The 15,909-nt window shown below is 50.2% G+C and overlaps 5 protein-coding genes across 5 annotated transcripts; 1 reads left to right on the top strand and 4 right to left on the bottom strand.

Annotated features, from left to right (window-relative positions):
- Window positions 1-1,827: 1,827 nt before the first annotated feature.
- Window positions 1,828-6,488, bottom strand: H6S33_000780 (uncharacterized protein; the record flags this gene model as incomplete). Its single annotated transcript, XM_044832195.1, has 7 exons — window positions 1,828-1,867; window positions 1,941-2,980; window positions 3,034-3,393; window positions 3,445-4,354; window positions 4,414-5,878; window positions 5,930-6,250; window positions 6,380-6,488. 7 exons carry the CDS (start codon window positions 6,486-6,488, stop codon window positions 1,828-1,830), a joined length of 4,245 nt encoding a protein of 1,414 aa, XP_044700339.1.
- Window positions 6,489-6,754: 266 nt separating this feature from the next.
- Window positions 6,755-8,470, bottom strand: H6S33_000779 (uncharacterized protein; the record flags this gene model as incomplete). Its single annotated transcript, XM_044832193.1, has 7 exons — window positions 6,755-6,769; window positions 6,865-6,878; window positions 7,143-7,158; window positions 7,504-7,575; window positions 8,002-8,048; window positions 8,256-8,376; window positions 8,435-8,470. 7 exons carry the CDS (start codon window positions 8,468-8,470, stop codon window positions 6,755-6,757), a joined length of 321 nt encoding a protein of 106 aa, XP_044700338.1.
- A 1,066-nt stretch (window positions 8,471-9,536) lies between these two features.
- H6S33_000778 (uncharacterized protein) lies at window positions 9,537-10,673 on the top strand (the record flags this gene model as incomplete). The annotated part of the gene is made up of 3 exons (XM_044832192.1): window positions 9,537-9,564; window positions 9,638-9,868; window positions 9,931-10,673. The coding sequence occupies 3 exons, from the start codon at window positions 9,537-9,539 to the stop codon at window positions 10,671-10,673; spliced, it is 1,002 nt and encodes a 333-aa protein (XP_044700337.1).
- A 187-nt stretch (window positions 10,674-10,860) lies between these two features.
- H6S33_000777 (uncharacterized protein) lies at window positions 10,861-11,815 on the bottom strand (the record flags this gene model as incomplete). Its single annotated transcript, XM_044832191.1, has 2 exons — window positions 10,861-11,590; window positions 11,667-11,815. 2 exons carry the CDS (start codon window positions 11,813-11,815, stop codon window positions 10,861-10,863), a joined length of 879 nt encoding a protein of 292 aa, XP_044700336.1.
- Window positions 11,816-12,918: 1,103 nt separating this feature from the next.
- H6S33_000776 (uncharacterized protein) lies at window positions 12,919-14,243 on the bottom strand (the record flags this gene model as incomplete). The annotated part of the gene is made up of 4 exons (XM_044832190.1): window positions 12,919-13,132; window positions 13,189-13,708; window positions 13,782-13,952; window positions 14,015-14,243. The coding sequence occupies 4 exons, from the start codon at window positions 14,241-14,243 to the stop codon at window positions 12,919-12,921; spliced, it is 1,134 nt and encodes a 377-aa protein (XP_044700335.1).
- Between the last annotated feature and the right edge of the window lie 1,666 nt (window positions 14,244-15,909).

Raw genomic sequence — 15,909 nt, 5'->3', positions numbered from 1 at the left:
GCTCCTAGATGTGAGAAATCAGTTAATTGGTTAAACCTTGAATCTTAAAGTGGTGGTCTATTTTCAGGAAGAGCGCAAGTAGAGAGGGGAAGGCTGGGTCAGCTTTATAACTCTGATCGAGAAAAGCCGGTTTTCTTTGCAACTAGCGCTTTCCTGATGGCTAAAATATCTAACTTTATGTTAGCTATACACACAGAGATCCAATCATTCGCCATGACTCGCCTTTTAAAACCACTACACTCCACCAACGAACGGCCTTCCTGGTAGATGTTTGTAGCTCGAACGCCCCAATAATCTTAACTTCATCGTCGGGAGCAGAAAATTCACAACCATAAAGTCTCGTGCCCAGATTGTTCGTAATGATATCTACACAGCCAACGGCCACCCACCCATTCAACTACAGCCGCTGGTAAATCGAAACAAGCTTATCTCTCCGTCCACAGCACGTGCCCCTCGAGCTTCAAATAGATTAATTCCAAATAGGTACTCCTCCCCCAGCCAACGGCGCAATACCCGCCCCGCCGGGTCCTAAATTCTCCGATGAGATGCGATGTAATATCTGTCTGCCACGCAAAAAATCCACCACCGCATGCTACACCACCCTGTCCACGCTACATCTAACTCCACGGCCCAGGTAAACCTCAATCTACTACTTAAACTGCTCCCAACCCCCTCACTCGCCCCGCAACGCACGTACCAGGACCGCACTCACAAAGAGTGGTTGCCAGGGTATCCGACGCAAACTTGTCACACACGCAAGAAAGTCAGGGGGGATCCATAGACCTCCAATCTCCGTTTTTCTTCACCCCCCCAGCTAGCTAGTTGGGGCAACAATGAGTTATTCCGAACCCACCCACCTCATTCCCCTCGGAAGAACTCACTTTGGCGATATCAAGTAGTTGTACGGTCTGAGGCCTATAATGGTCCTCTGCCTTAATTATAGTAGAATCTGGCTCTGGCTTTCAGTACAGAAGAATCGGTATAAAGCTGGAAGCATACTGTCGTAAGCAGTGAACGCTATCTGTCAATAATCAGGCACAATGCACACGAATATCGACCAAGCATGCGATGTTAGTATTACTTGATCTAGAATGTGATGTGTTTTTTCAAACCTGAACGGTATAACAAAATGTTACACTCCAGTCTGTCGGGACCCCAATTACAATCGGCCAGTCAGTGATTCGATCTACGTTAGCTAAAGACGTTATCAATTTTGAATTCTCGGACAGTGCTCTCCGCGCACGAATTCTTTGGCAAGTTCGGCGAGCGCAGAAACATACCCACAAATGCGGATTTACAAACTCTGCAAAAGGGAAGTAAAGAATGAATGCAATAGGACTTTCTTCTTTCTTAACATACACTATACAAGCTCCTGAGGATGTTGGATCCCTAAATAGCTCAAATGCACAACCCCTTACCATTCAACCTGAACAACCAGACTAAATAAAATAAAACAGCCCCCCCGCCCCAACCAAGAATCCTTTGTTGAACTAATTCCTTCGTACTTCATATCTCATCCACATCGAAACATTACAGAAAAGCTGAGAAATATAGAAACAAAAAGTGTCACCAAGACCTCCTCTCCGAAGACAAGCCAGATGAGAAGAATACGGAATTAGCTGGCCAGCCTCCATCAAGAAAACATGGCAAAAATCAATCACCCAAGTTAATATGTTATGAAGAAAATAAAACACCAATTCATTCAAATAGCACTATTCAATACCACCCACATCCATTCGTACAGCTACCCAAATATGTTTAAGGACAACTATAAATAATATCCGAGCACATCTCTTGTTCGCGTTGTTGCCATAAATGCGAGGGTCCTTACAGGGCATAAGGGTTTAGTGACCGGATAGTCAAGCAACTATACAAAGAGCCTATTAGCAATCGAATTTTCATTATAGATAGAGATTGGGGGGGGGGGGGGGGGGGCATACGGAGGACTCTTGCTCAGCTCGGTCTTGAGGAAGACTGGAACCCTGGTCAGTTCCCTAACCTCCTGAATATAATCGCTCTTTTCCTCGCGCAAGGTGAACATATGCAAGTATTTTTCCTTGTTAGAAACCTCCGTGCTGTCTGCCTTCTCGCCAATTGTAGTGACAGACATCTTAGGGTCCGAGCGAGTTCGGTGAGGGGTTTGTGCGCTGGAAGGTTTCGTCGGTGATCCAGGCATGCTCTGGGTTGGTCGAGTATTTGACTGTGGCGGTGCCAAAGATGATTGCTCAGGGACAGGTGCTTGCTCCTCCTCCTCCTCCTCCTCCTCGTCTTCTTCTTCGTCGTCATCATCGAACAATGCATCCTGATCGTTGATGGACAGAGAAGATATTTCCATCATTTTGCGTTGTTTCTCTTCCGCCTCGTGAGCAGCCTTCTGTGCCGCGGCCTCGGCCTTCGCAGCAGCTGCAGCATTTGCCGCACGGAGAGCAGCACCGCCCTTCGGACGTTCATCCTCGGGAATGTATACATTTGATTGGACTCCTTTCTCCCAGTACAGCTCCAAAACTCGGTTGGTCTTGTCAAATTCTGCCTTCTTCAACGGAAGCTGGTCACAATGCACACGTTTCTCGAAGCCGTATTCGGGGATTAGAACGTCGAACGCGGATTCGTAAACGTTGATAACAATGGCCTCACAAATTAACTCACCACCCTGCTCCTGTCGGCGTTTGTCGACGGCACGGCAAAGCTCGATGTGAATACTTTGCTCCTGCGCGTTCTTCGCTGAATCTTTCTTGACATTACACTGCTCGGCAGTCTTGGCCAAGGACTCAATATCCTCGGTGAATTCGATAGCACCCTCGGATAGAACGGCCTCCAACTGGCGCTGCACGATGATGTCGGTGTAACGGCGGATGGGACTGGTGAAATGGGTGTATAAAGGAAGATTGTAAAGATAGTGGCCGTGTATTTCAGCTGGTAATTTACCACCAACGAAGTACTTGGCGCGTTGCATTCCCTTGATAAGGAGGGTTTCCATGCCCTGTGCTCGGGTTAGTATTTCATGGTCATCATATGTCAGTTAAGTAAACATACCATTCGCACAACAGGATCCTCAAGGCGGAACAAGCTCGTTTGAAGAGCTGCACTATTAGAGATATCAATAGTATGACCAAGACGGTTCATCCGTTCACCAAAGTTGTCTAGGCGACGCTGGTTAGGGCGGGCATGGCGGCGCAGCAAAGCCTTTTCGGGAAGGGCAGCAGCAATCTTTTGAGCAACAACTGCATTGGTCTTGACAAACAATTCCTCAAGGACCTCGTACGCAGGGCGGGAGTGGAAGATATTGTCTTCGATAGGAATATTCTCGTCATCGAGTAGAGAAACCAAGCGCATGGCAGGTATCTCGTCATTGTCAGCGTTGTATCTTTCCTTGCGGAGTTTACGTGTAATATCCTGGCAAAAGTCAGCTTTAATTCATGCAAAAATGGATCGTTCAACACTTACGTGCAAGAGGCCAATTTCCTCCTTGTACTCTGCGGCGGTAGTTTCCCCCCCGGCGTTCGAAATTATAGCATCAACATCGCCAAACATAAAATTGGCATCATTCTTTACAATGGCCTTTCCCACCCACGTCTCCTCCTCAATGACCTTCCCATCCTTGGCATTGACTTGGAAAACAACACTGTATGTAAACCTATCCTGACCAGGCTTGAGGGAGATGAGTTCATCGGCCAGCTTGGCAGGGAGCAATGGAACCGATCGGTTGATCAGCTCCACTCCAGTACCTCTCTTCTTTGCTTCCCTATCTACCAAAGAGTTGGGCTTGACGAAAAATGACACATCTGTGATATGAACACCAATTTCCCAAACTGTCTCAGAAACCTTCTTGGTGTGGAAAGCATGGCCGATAGCATCGGTATCCTTGGCATTAATACTGAAAGTCTTGAGGTCCCTGAAATCTTTACGTGCAGAAACGACTTCTTCAGCCTCTGATTCAACGGTCCAGTTGTCGAAGCCCACGTTGCGAATTACCGCGTCCGAGAAATCGTCTGGCCCAAAGTTGTTATCACGGAGGAGAGCATCAGTTTCAACCTTCATATCTCCCATTTCCCCAAGTTGCTCAAAAAGAGTACCGAAGGGATGGAGAGAGGTAATTGGCCAACGCTTAATACAAGCAACAAAAATACGGTTTGCATAAGCCTGGTGGTTCTCAACAAAGTCACGTGGCGCCTGTTCCGTAGGAATGGCAATCAGAGGAACCCTCTTATCTGTGGGCTTAAACCAAACAATCTTAGGCTTATCCTGCACTCTTTCAGGCTGAGACGGTCTTCCAGAGTGACCTTCACGGGCTGCGCGCTCGGCTTCCTGCTTCTCCTTGGTAGCTTGACTACTAGGACGCAATAGACCAAGAGTACTAAAAGAAAGTCACGTTAGATACGAACGGAACCGTGTATATAACTGGTCATAACATACCCAGAAAACATCTGCCCGGCGACTCGCTCAATAACGGCGACAATGTGTCCAGCAAATAACGGCTTCTGCTCATCACTAACCTCCTCCTCTTCGACCAAAAGCAAGCTCTGCCCCTCCACCTCAACATCATCGTTCTTCTTCTGGGTAGGTCGTTGACGGAGACTTCCTCTCCTCTTGATACCTCCTGTTTGCTCTTGAACACCGTCTGTATTAGCACCGGTGTCGGCGGAAGTACTAGTAGGTGCATTTGAAGGGCCCCCTCTAGTGTCACTAATGTCTTTGCGCTTTTTCTTTTCCTCTTTCTCGCGCTTCTGACCCCAAACTTCATCGACATCGAGAAGCTCGACGGCAACCAAATCACCTTCCAAGGCCCTGTTTCGGTCCTTACTTCCACAAATGAAGATGTCGGCATCCAAGAGTCCATCCTGAGTAGAAACATACGCGTCACTTCTGTTCTTCTTATTGACCCTCAAGATACCAGACACCAATTGACCATCTGCCAAGAGCGCCGGCAAGTTAGCTTGCGGAAGATAGGGAGTGAACAAAGTCTTCCTCTGCTGTTGCTGCTGCTGATTAGACATATTCGGTCCTCCAACCTGGCCCATCTGTCCGAGTGTCATGCTTTGGGCGTTCAATGCTGCCTGTTGCATCTGAAGCTGGTTGAGTGTTTGTTGCTGCAACAATCCCGGGTTGAGAATGGGCTGTCCCATAAATATATTTTGCCCAGGTCCAGGAAGCATCAGTCCCTGTTGGGCAGGGAAAGAGAAAGCCCCAATCGAAGCCCTCGCCCGGTGTCCCGGTTGAAATCCCATGCCTTGAAGGTTCTGAAGGTCGACCGAAGCAACTGGCTGATGACCCTGCTGTTGATTCTGGTTCTGGTTCTGGTTGCGCCAGTTACCCTCATAATTTCTTGAGCCCTGGCGGTTATGACCTTGGAACCCAGAGTTACTGCCACGACGCTCCACATTCCCGCCCTGTTGATTTCCACCTTGTCCTGAAGAGGCTGCTCCTGCACCGGCATCATTCGTAGCCATAGGTGGGGGGAACTGAAAACCTCCAATGCGATTACCACCTACAGGGTTGTTGTTCCTGCCGTTCATAACCGCAAGACTCTGGCTTCTTCCGTGCCCACCTCTTCCCCCGGGTCTAGGAGGCGCAAGTGAAGCAGGTTTGTTGATTGGGGGAGTGGTCGTTGTAGCAGGTACTGAGCTGTTAGTAGTTGCAGGGCTGGAGCTTTCTCCAGCAGGCGCCGGAGTAGATGTTGGGCTAGCACCGCTGGTCGCTGCTGCTCCAGGAGGAGGGAATTGAAAATTGCCCTGTCCCCTCTGTGCTTGTGCCAATTGAGCAGCTTGAATCGCTTCGGGGAGAGCAAGTGAGTGTCTACGTTGATGGCCACTGGGGGCAGCACCGCCTTGTCCGGCTGGTCCACCGGCTGGTCGGCGCTGAGGTGCAGCACCACCGCTTCCTGTTGAGTTAGAGTGTCCTAGGGAGAATTCACCAAAAGCTCCGGCAGCACCCGATGAAGGGGCTGGGGGAGGTCCGCCAGCAGCAGCACTCATGCCTGGCATAGCAGATTGGTTGCGCCTATGGGCAGAAGGCTGAGTAGGAGCACCCTGTGGCGCGGAACCTTGCTGATGCTGAGGGAACTGGAAGCTTCCCTGCTGTTGTTGGGGTGAAATATTTGGGATTTGATGTTGGATGTTGAAACCCTGTTGCTGTAGATGAGCCTGTCCAGGCGGGATCAGTCCCATGTTTGCGTACTGTTGATGCGCTGAGATCATCTGTTGTTGCTGTGCTTGCAGCATCTCGATCTGTTGCTGAAGAGCCAATTGCTCCACTGCGCTCCTCTGTAAGCATGCTTCATGATAGGCAGGGTCTATTCCACCTCCTCTGGATCCTTGGGGACGGAACGGGTTTTGGGTAGCTTTGTTGGCCTCTGCCTGATGATGAAGAGAAATAGACATACTCATGAGCGGGGTCAGCTCCGAAGGCGACCTCCTATGTGCAATATGCAGCCTGCGACCTCCCGGTCCAGTAGGCTGCAGATTGTTGTTCTGCTGCTGTTGTTGCTCCATTTTCTCGTTACTAATGGGGGGGTGTAAAATGTTTTCGAGTTAGCCAAACATTCTTTTCAAAATACAATCTGAACAGACAAAAGCTCAGTTGGCGGTAGTCTTTATTTGGGTTACTAATTCAGGATGGGATGGTCTGGGCTTTCTATGTAACAGTACAGTAGATTAATAATGAATCGACGGGGAATTACCTTAATAAAAGAGACCGTTCAGTTGATTTAAACTATGGCGGAATATTTGACCAGGGCAAAACCGGAGATCAATGCCGATTATACCTGAGAAATCTAGACGAGAAACCAAATTTCAAGTACCTCCTTATCAGAAAACAATTACAATGTAATACGTGAGGCGAAGCAACAAAACAACTCATGTAGCATACCAAATGTCGAATAGCTTTGTTTCAATATTTTTTTCAATTCGTTGCAAGTACGTTTTCAAATGCAGTCGTAAGAAGTAGAAATTCAAGCAGTTGGTAGTAGTTAGAAGAGAGAGAGGTTGGATTGATTGATTTGAAACGTTATCCAAAAAAAAAAAAAAAAACGCAGTAGCAAGTTGAAAAGTAAAGAAGAAAATTGGATTGGATCCTCTTTTTTCCTTTTCTTTTCCTCTTTTTCCCTTGTATCTGGAGACGGTTGATTAATGGAATCAACGAAATACGAATCTCAAGGAGGGACTGTGATGAGTTGTAATGTATATTGACTGCTAGCTCTGCTTGCCAGCTTTTGTGAGATCACCGTTTCAGTCTTGTGGAGCAAGCGACTGCAAGCGATGTCTATATTGAAGTTGCGTCGGAGCGCGCAGTTATTGGAGTAATAGGCGATGGTAGTCAAGGGAGAGGCGGGTAGTAGTAGTAGTAGAAGAAGAAGGGAGAGTCGATGGATGATGGGAAAGAAAGGAAGGGTCACAACGAGAGGTAGGAATGGAAGAGAGTAAGAGATCGTTATTAGGGAGGGTGAGAGGTTTTTTTTTCCCTTTGGTGGGATAGACGGGGGGGATGTCTGTGGGTTTTATTTGATACCACAATATTGTGCGCAATGTCGATTGGTTGGAGGGGCAGGGTTTGGCTCTCCGGGCTAAGGAGAGGGGTGGGCTAATCAGATACACTTGTTAGAGAGAGACTTGACTAGGACAGAGACATGTATGTGTCCAAATGGACGAAAAAGAAAAGGGTTGGATTGAGGGATTGAGATTCGAACGGGGGGAAGGTTTTATGGAACAGATAATCGGAGGGTGGGAGGAGGGACGGGACAAGGGATGACTGGGGGCGGCGAGGGTTGACCGATTGACTGGTTTACTGAAGGAAGGTAGGATAAGGCAAAAGCTGAGCAATGGCAAGGGTGTACGAGGAGGGGAGTTGGCAGGCACGGACTCCCGTTGGGTATTGAACGTTTTAGGGTGTGGAGCATCACTGGCAACGTGACGGAATGGGCTGCGTGTTCAGAATTGGCAAAGCGGGAATGAACAAGCACGCTAGAAGAACTAAGGGCGCGATGTATCAATCTGGTCTCTCGCATACCTTTGACAATAGAGTATAATGTGTGTAGTACAGTAGGGCACGCCGTACTAGAGAGTGACAAAGATGTGCCTTCTGAATAAGAGATAGTTGAGAAGGTAGATGAAGGAAAAAAGGAAGGGAGGATGGGATTGAGAGATGAGGAGGGGTGATGAAGAGGAGAGCATTAGAAGGTCAAGGTCAAGGCCATATTATGACGAGAGCTCGATGATCGATGGAGTTTGAGCAGTTTGGCGGCGAGGGGTTCCTGTGCGTACCAGGATTACCGAACCATCCATCATCGGATGGCGAAATGCAAAGAAGCGAACGAATTTGGCTAACTGGACTCGGGAGACGGATAGACCTCTTGCGACGCTTGGCATGTGGTGGGGGAAGAACCTGGCTGGAGCTTTAGATTTAGTTCAAACATGCTCTAGAGTAGAGTGCTCTGCTTTACAGGAGTGCTCTGTTTTACAGACAGTTGTGTGCACATCACACATGCCTCTCTCTCCTCCGAAGCTCAAGTCTGAACCGATACATCGATTGTGTTCTGGTTCTAGGTATCAAACCCTGGGGACAACGGTTGTCGCGGTCAGTCTGCACCTGTCTCTCAAGAAGATGTTGTCATTCCGTGCATACCTTTTCCCCAGCCTCCATATCTCACACAACGCTTAAGCTTGAGAAGACTTGTTCCTATCAATCGGATCTCTCCGTCCCCCACACTGTCGACATCGCGGACAGCCCAATCCTATTAACAATCACCGCGATGATGTGCCTTGACCACGACCACTCTCAAAACACTTAAAAACACACGTGTGTTGGTCTATTGGCAAAATATTTCCATAAAGTCTACTACAACGACCACAGGCAGATGAGATTAGAAGAGCGCCATTACATAAGATTGGTTTACCAGGCTAAGCTTGCCATCTACAGACAGTTGCGGAGTGCATACTGCTGTTCCAAGTCACAACCATGCAGTATCACCTGACGGCGCGGCGCGTCGAGTGTGATCTACCGTCGGGCGGTTGACGTACCGCGAATACGGTACAGCCGCCGGCCAACCCTTTGTGACCAGGGACATGTTTGTTTCCGTGGATTTGTCCAGAATACCTGTCCCAAAGATAGAATAATCGAGGGTCAAGCCGTGATCCCAGACAATGGACACGTGCTTCTACTGCGTGAATGAGCTCTTTGTCAATCTCGAGGTCTAACACAACTAACACAGCTACCACGACAGAATACTATAGTAATAACTAAACCCAGATCTTTCTGTCTATCCGCCGACATGTGACATGCAACTTCGTATCTCTGGCTCTCGTCGCTCTCGTATCAAAACACAACTGTTGAGTGATCCATGCCTTTCCACATACGTCAGCCGAGGCCCCAACAACAAAACTGGACACGGTATCTACGCGCCAAGAAAATGAAAAAAAAAAAGAGCCAGCTCGGGACTCTTTCCAGTCTCGATTCTTCACATAAGACTGTCCCAGATCTAGTTCTGTGAATTCAACTCCTTATCCCACATCGTCGGCCCATCCTATCAACCATTATCAATTGCAATGATTTCCCTTCAGATTAAACCTAGGGGTATGCTTTTTTTTTCCCTAGTTGATTGCTAGAGAGAGAGAGGCTTCTGCTGACACTCCCGGATATCCACTAGGTCGTCCCATTAGGAAACTCCCATCATCAATTGAGATTGATCTGGCAACCTGCACTACGGAATCGCTCTACACGCGCCTTTCTGCAACAACTGGCCTTTCCTGTGACCGTCTGAGACTCACAAAGGGTAGTGATGGTAGCGTTATTGCCGTAAAGAAGGATTCCGGGAAAGATGTTATGGTAGAGGAGCTCGGACTCCTGAAAGACAGCGTGATCTTCGTCAAAGATTTAGGTAGGTCTTCTCATACCATACCCCCTGCTCGCATGACGTAGAGTACTAATCTTTGCCCAAAGGTCCTCAGATAGGCTGGCGCACAGTCTTTCAGATCGAATACATCGGGCCTATTATCATGCACCCTTTGACATTGCTTTATCTCCGCCCTTACCTATACTCCAGCTCACCTCTTAACCCCCTCTCCCACATCCCATACTTCCCTACAGCAGATGTTATACCACCAGCAACAACAGTCCAGAAGGTACTGTGCATACTTACAACCCTGCACTTTGTCAAACGCGAGCTTGAAACCACGTTTGTCCACCGCTTCTCGGCAAACACCATGCCGTTTAATTATGTATTCCGCAATTCCGCGCATTACTGGATCCTGAGCGGTATTTTGATGGCGCTGTTCTTTTACACGCCTGAACCCACCACTGCTGGCTCTTGGTGGCCAAGTTCCCTCCGCGCTGAGAATAACCCCGCGGTTCTTTACGGTGGCATTGCGCTGTGGGTGTTTGCGCAGCTTTCAAATCTTGCGACCCACATGACATTGCGCTCACTCCGCCCTGAGGGATCGACCAAGAGAGCTATCCCAACGGGCTATGGGTTCAACACGGTCACGTGCCCGAACTATAGCTTCGAGGTTTTGGGCTGGTTGGCGGTATGGCTTATTTCGGGAGGAAACTGGTCAGTGGGTCTCTTTATCGCCGTGGGTGGGTTTACTATGGCCAAATGGGCAATGAAGAAGGAGAGGAGATACAGGAAGGAGTTTGGGAGTGCCTACAAGAAGAAGAAGGTTATGATTCCATGGATTTTGTAAAGCTATTTAGCTATCATGAGGGCCAGTAGAGATAGTTGTCAGAAATGTATGGCATTGGATCTTTCAAAAGTCACTAAACTACATTATAAGATGTGCTTGATTATGGATAGTAATGCGTAACTTTATAAATTAGTCGACTAAAAAAACATAACGCCAATTGCCTCTATGAAATCAAGATTAACTACAGCTACTCTTCCATAGCCTCATCCAAGACCCTTCTCCTCTCCAATGCCATTTCCAATTCATCAACCCCCCATAACCCTCCCTCCCTCCTCCACACCTTCACCTGCTTCTCCACAAACTCCGTCACGCCCTTCATACCCACCACCAAAAACCCCAACTCCTCCCTCTCCACATCAAACACCTCCCACCACCCCCCCGGCAACTTCACGCCCTCCTCCCTCGCCGCCAAATACGCCGCCGCAACCGCCAGCGAGTTCGGCTGATGCGTCAGATACAGCAACCCGGGGCTCACCAGCGCATCCGTCAGATACCCAAACGCCCGCCTCACCACGCCGCCGTCCAGCGCGTCCAGCGCCTGCAGATAGTTGATGGCCAGCGCATACGGCAGGCTGACGGCCGTCTGGAAGCCCGTTGCCCTGAGTATCTGTGTCTCGGCGGCGAGGAGCGCGGTGCGCGCGGTGTAGTAGGTCGACTCGGAGACGTAGTACTGCTCGGGGGTTACCGCGGCGGGGTGGGATTTTGAGGGGGGCGGGGAGATGGGGGAGGGCGACGGGCACGAGAGGAGGTAGGACGTGACGTTGATGATGTCGCGCGGCTTGGTGGGGTGCTCGGTGAGCTTTGTGGACAGGTAGAGGGCGCCGTGGACGGTGGGGAGGAGGGGGTAGGCGCGCAGGCTGGAGAGGAGGTAGAAGCGCTGGAAGAGGATTGAGGCTGTGGCGATTGTCTTTTGCGGTCTGTGAGATTCGGGGGGGGGGTTAGTATGGCTGTCTATGGGGGAGAGGAGAGGGGAGGGGGGGGGGGGGGTCTGACAGTTGCAGGAGGATTCCGGCGGACTGGATGAGCGTGCAGCCGGCCCAGCGGAGGGTGGTTTCGAGGTCGGCGGGGACGCCGTCGGACCGGCTGGGGGAGGAGGCGAGCTGCTCGGCGGTGGCGAGGGGGTTGCAGAGGAGGGAGACCATTGTGTGTTGCGGTGGTGGGATTGGGTTGTGGGAGCTTGGGGTTTGACCTTTGGAGACGTGGTGAGGCTCTGTGGTATCCTTGTTGTTCTTGTTGGAGTGGATATGCATATACACGAGATATCACTCGCTTGGGGCCGGGGCGTGGGCTTGCGAATTAGTTGTGGGTGGATGCTGGCTATGCGGGGAAGTTGTGAAATCAGGAGATGTGCGTTCTCTTTTGGTGTTGGGTATTGGGATGCCTATCTACTGACGATATGGAACTCTAAAGGCTTTCATTGAAACAATAGTGATCTGACAGATTCATCTACATATCAAGCCCTAAATATACCGGATATTACAGAGGGACTGACATCTCGTATTTATATAGATGCTGTTCGCGAACGGACCAAATACGGCAGCATCTGAGGCTTCATGATCAACAATTATCAAGATACTAATTGGCTTTAGAAACATCTATATCTAGACAGTAAAAAGACCAAACACTTGCATATGCTCAAAGCTGTGACAGTGGTAACATAAATATGAAAAATGTGCGCAGAAATCAATTAAATGAACCAAACAGAAATCTAAATGCTCTACATGAACGAGTGAGATCCCACGACTCCGCAACACTCCTTCACCCGCCCCGATAGAGAGAGAATGTGGGATGTATAGACCACGTTTCACAGCTAGCGTACGTGTGCTCCAAGCTGGCAACCTCGACGTGGCTGTGGGAAGTATACTTGGTCCTTCCGCGAGGACACGGGGTTTCTCTTTCCTTTGAGCATGCAGTCCTCTTCGCGGCGCCAACAGTTTTGGGTGTCGATTGGCTACCACATGAGGCATTTGACCTGCTTGTTCCTAGTAGAACGGGCGTTTGAAACGTCGAGCGTCCCACTCCAGTTTCTCTTGGGATTGGGGTATGGCCAAAGTCTTGTTGACCATGACAGGGTCAATCATTCGGCGGGGGATGGTGGCCGTCTTCTCAATCGGCCAAGAGTTCAAACCCACAGCTTACCTGCTGATGACCCTAGGATATATACAGGGCTTATACCATCCCGAGCAGCCAACAACTTGCATCTACAATTACAGTTATATATACAGCGCACAGTGGAGCTAGAAGTTCACGAGTATTCGTCCTGGCTGCCCAGGGCCTCGTAGATTATACATCTACCGCTCTTATCCCCCGCACAGCCCTCGCCCGGTAGTCTGAGTACCGTATACCCGTTCTCGCCGCCATTGAGTGAACCATGCGCATTCGCACCCCAACTGATCGGGGAATTCTCAAAGCCATGCACTGTGATGGCCGCCCAGCCGTCCTTCCCGTCCATTGAAGCACTGTATAACCTCTCATCAGTATACTCGCAAACACCACACTTGGAAGAACGACTTACTTCACAGCCCTCCACAGCCGCCCAATCCACGCAGCAGGCACCATCCCCCGCCACGTCAACCTCGTCACACTCCCCGCCACCCCGTCCTCAACCTCATACGTCGACAGCAGCGGATCCACGCTGTCCCCCACCCTCAGCCGATCCGCCGCCGCATCCGACCCCACCATCACCAGCGCAAGCCACTCATACACGCCCAGCGCCCACTCGCGCCACACCTCGCGGTGGAACTCCGCCTTCACCGACTTCCCCCCACCGGCGATCCGCGAGCCCTCCGGCACCATCAAACCGGGAACCAGCACATCCGTCGTGGCCGCAACAACTGGTACCTGTATCTCGCGCGGCAGCGCTGACAGTGCCGACAGCACGGGGCACGACACGGTGTCTGGCATCTTGGCCTGGTTGAGGTCGCAGAACAGCCATGTCACGGGGTCCTTGAGGACGTTTGTGAAGCTCCAGACGAGGCGGTCGAAGTTCTTTTTACCGGGGAACATGCTTGGGTCGCGGAGGTTGTGTTCGACCACTGTTTTCCTAATCTTCAGTTTTTGAGGGAGGGATGGGGGAGTGGGGGAGCGGGGAGGGAGGGAGGGGCGTACGGTATCGCCGTGGCCGCTTGCTACCGGCGGTGTTACCAAAGCGCGCAGGCTTCCCGACCAGACCCGCGGTCTCATAAGTCTCATGCCGCAGCGAGAGCCGTAGGGTCCCAGAGGTGAGGGTATAGATGTTATCCGTATCGACCCTTCCCTGGGATAGCATAATCACGTCTCCTACATTTATTCACACGCCGTTAACCCCCACCTCACCACCAATTGCCAGCGCCCGAACGAACCCGACTTGATATACTTATTCAGAAACCCCGACTCCAGCAGCGCCGACAGCGGCGCCTTAAAGCGCCAGCACCGCAGCGGCTGCGCGAGCGTGGCCGCGAGGTCGGCGGCGATGAGGGTGTAGAGGTCGGTGGGGAGGACGAGGTCGACGCGGTGGTTGTAGGTGTGCGTGTGGATGGTCTTGTCGGGGGATCTGTTGAGCGTGATGTGGAGGCGGGATGACGGCGCCATTGTGCGTGTGTGTATTGGCGGCGTGGGTGGTGATGTGAGAGGTGGGGGTGGAATATGGTGGGATGTTGGAATGTTGGAATCTTAGGATGGATCGTTGATGGTTGGTTGTGTTGGAAATGCTTGGCCTGGGGGCGAGTGATGGGTTGTGATGCTGGCGCTGCGGGATGGTGTTTGGAGGTTGGTGTTGGTTCGAGTTTGTGATATTAGCACAATAGCCTCATTATGGCTTGTTAGCGGAACATCCAAGTTCCATCGGTATGGGGAATTACAGGTATGCCTCTCGGTGTATGCGTTATGACCCTACTGTCGCTTTTTCTGTCCGTATTGTTTTTTTTGAGAAGACACCGGGTTATCGAAGAAACCCAAACTTTGGTTTCCAGTCCCAAAGACAACCCTGATCCGCCACCTCAGTAAAATAGAAAGAAACAGATACACACATGTAGTCCCTAACCATCTGCAGTACGTTTTCCACGGGATCTGTGAAGGCGTCCGTCCCCGTGGGCAAGAAACAGCGAGAGCCCGCCTACTACATGACAGTGTAGGGCTGGTCACCTGACTCACTCCCCCCCCAGCACCCAATCAGCCAAATACCACTTCCGGCCGCTAACACACATGGGCGAGTGGTGGTCTAATGGTTATCACTCGCCCCCCGGAACACCGCGAGGTTGTGCCTTGCCTTCGATCACAGGAGGTCCACGGTTCAACCCAGGGGTGGGAGTAGCAGATATGGCTAGACCATCAATGCAGTACTTTTTGTAATTTTTTTCTTTTTGTGTATGACCGCGGGCGGGTATCAGTATGAAGAGAAAAAAAAAAAAGAGCATCCCATATTTAACGTTACCCCCATATGGTAAATATATCGAGTACGTAGAAGACGTTAAACCGACGCTCAACGGCAATGGCTGGTATGTTCTCTCCACTCACATGGGTTGGTCACGCCCAAAATCTGCCTTGGCAACTTTTAGTATATTGTAAACGCATCTCACCGCCGCTACAATGTAGCTTCTTTTAATTTTATATAATAAAAAAATATGGTAAGAAGACATGACAGATGAAAAAAAAGAAAGAAAAAAGAAAAAAGAATTCTCCACCTTTTAGTTTCCCACATCAGTCAGGAAGAGCTTCCATGGTTGGAAAACTAAGGTTAGGGGGTTTCCTACACAAAAATTACAAAAAGTACTGCATTGATGGTCTAGCCATATCTGCTACTCCCACCCCTGGGTTGAACCGTGGACCTCCTGTGATCGAAGGCAAGGCACAACCTCGCGGTGTTCCGGGGGGCGAGTGATAACCATTAGACCACCACTCGCCCATGTGTGTTAGCGGCCGGAAGTGATATTTGGTGCAAGTTCAAAGATAATTCCCCTAACCCCGTAGTAGTACGACAAGCCACCATATTAGACCATGTAGCTGAAGTCTTGCACCACGCCCATCCCTAGAAAACACACACAGGCACACCATGAGATTGAGAGACCACTCACAATACCCCAGTACAGAACCCACAGCTCAAACGGGCAATACCAAGCTCAACTACAGACCTAACGCTCGAGATCATAAAATGCTTGTGCTTATTGCCGCAACAGTAGCAATACCTTGTAAGTATAGGTGTCCGGACGTACATCTGCGTAGAGTACTGGAAAGGGCGGGTCTTCTATTGGCGAGAAGG

Source organism: Morchella sextelata, assembly GCF_020137385.1.
Source record: "Morchella sextelata strain SCLS chromosome Unknown scls_1, whole genome shotgun sequence".
NCBI classification, from domain to species: domain Eukaryota; kingdom Fungi; phylum Ascomycota; class Pezizomycetes; order Pezizales; family Morchellaceae; genus Morchella; species Morchella sextelata.
The sequence above is the reverse complement of the archived record's forward strand: the minus strand, read 5'-3'. Positions and strand labels throughout refer to the sequence as shown.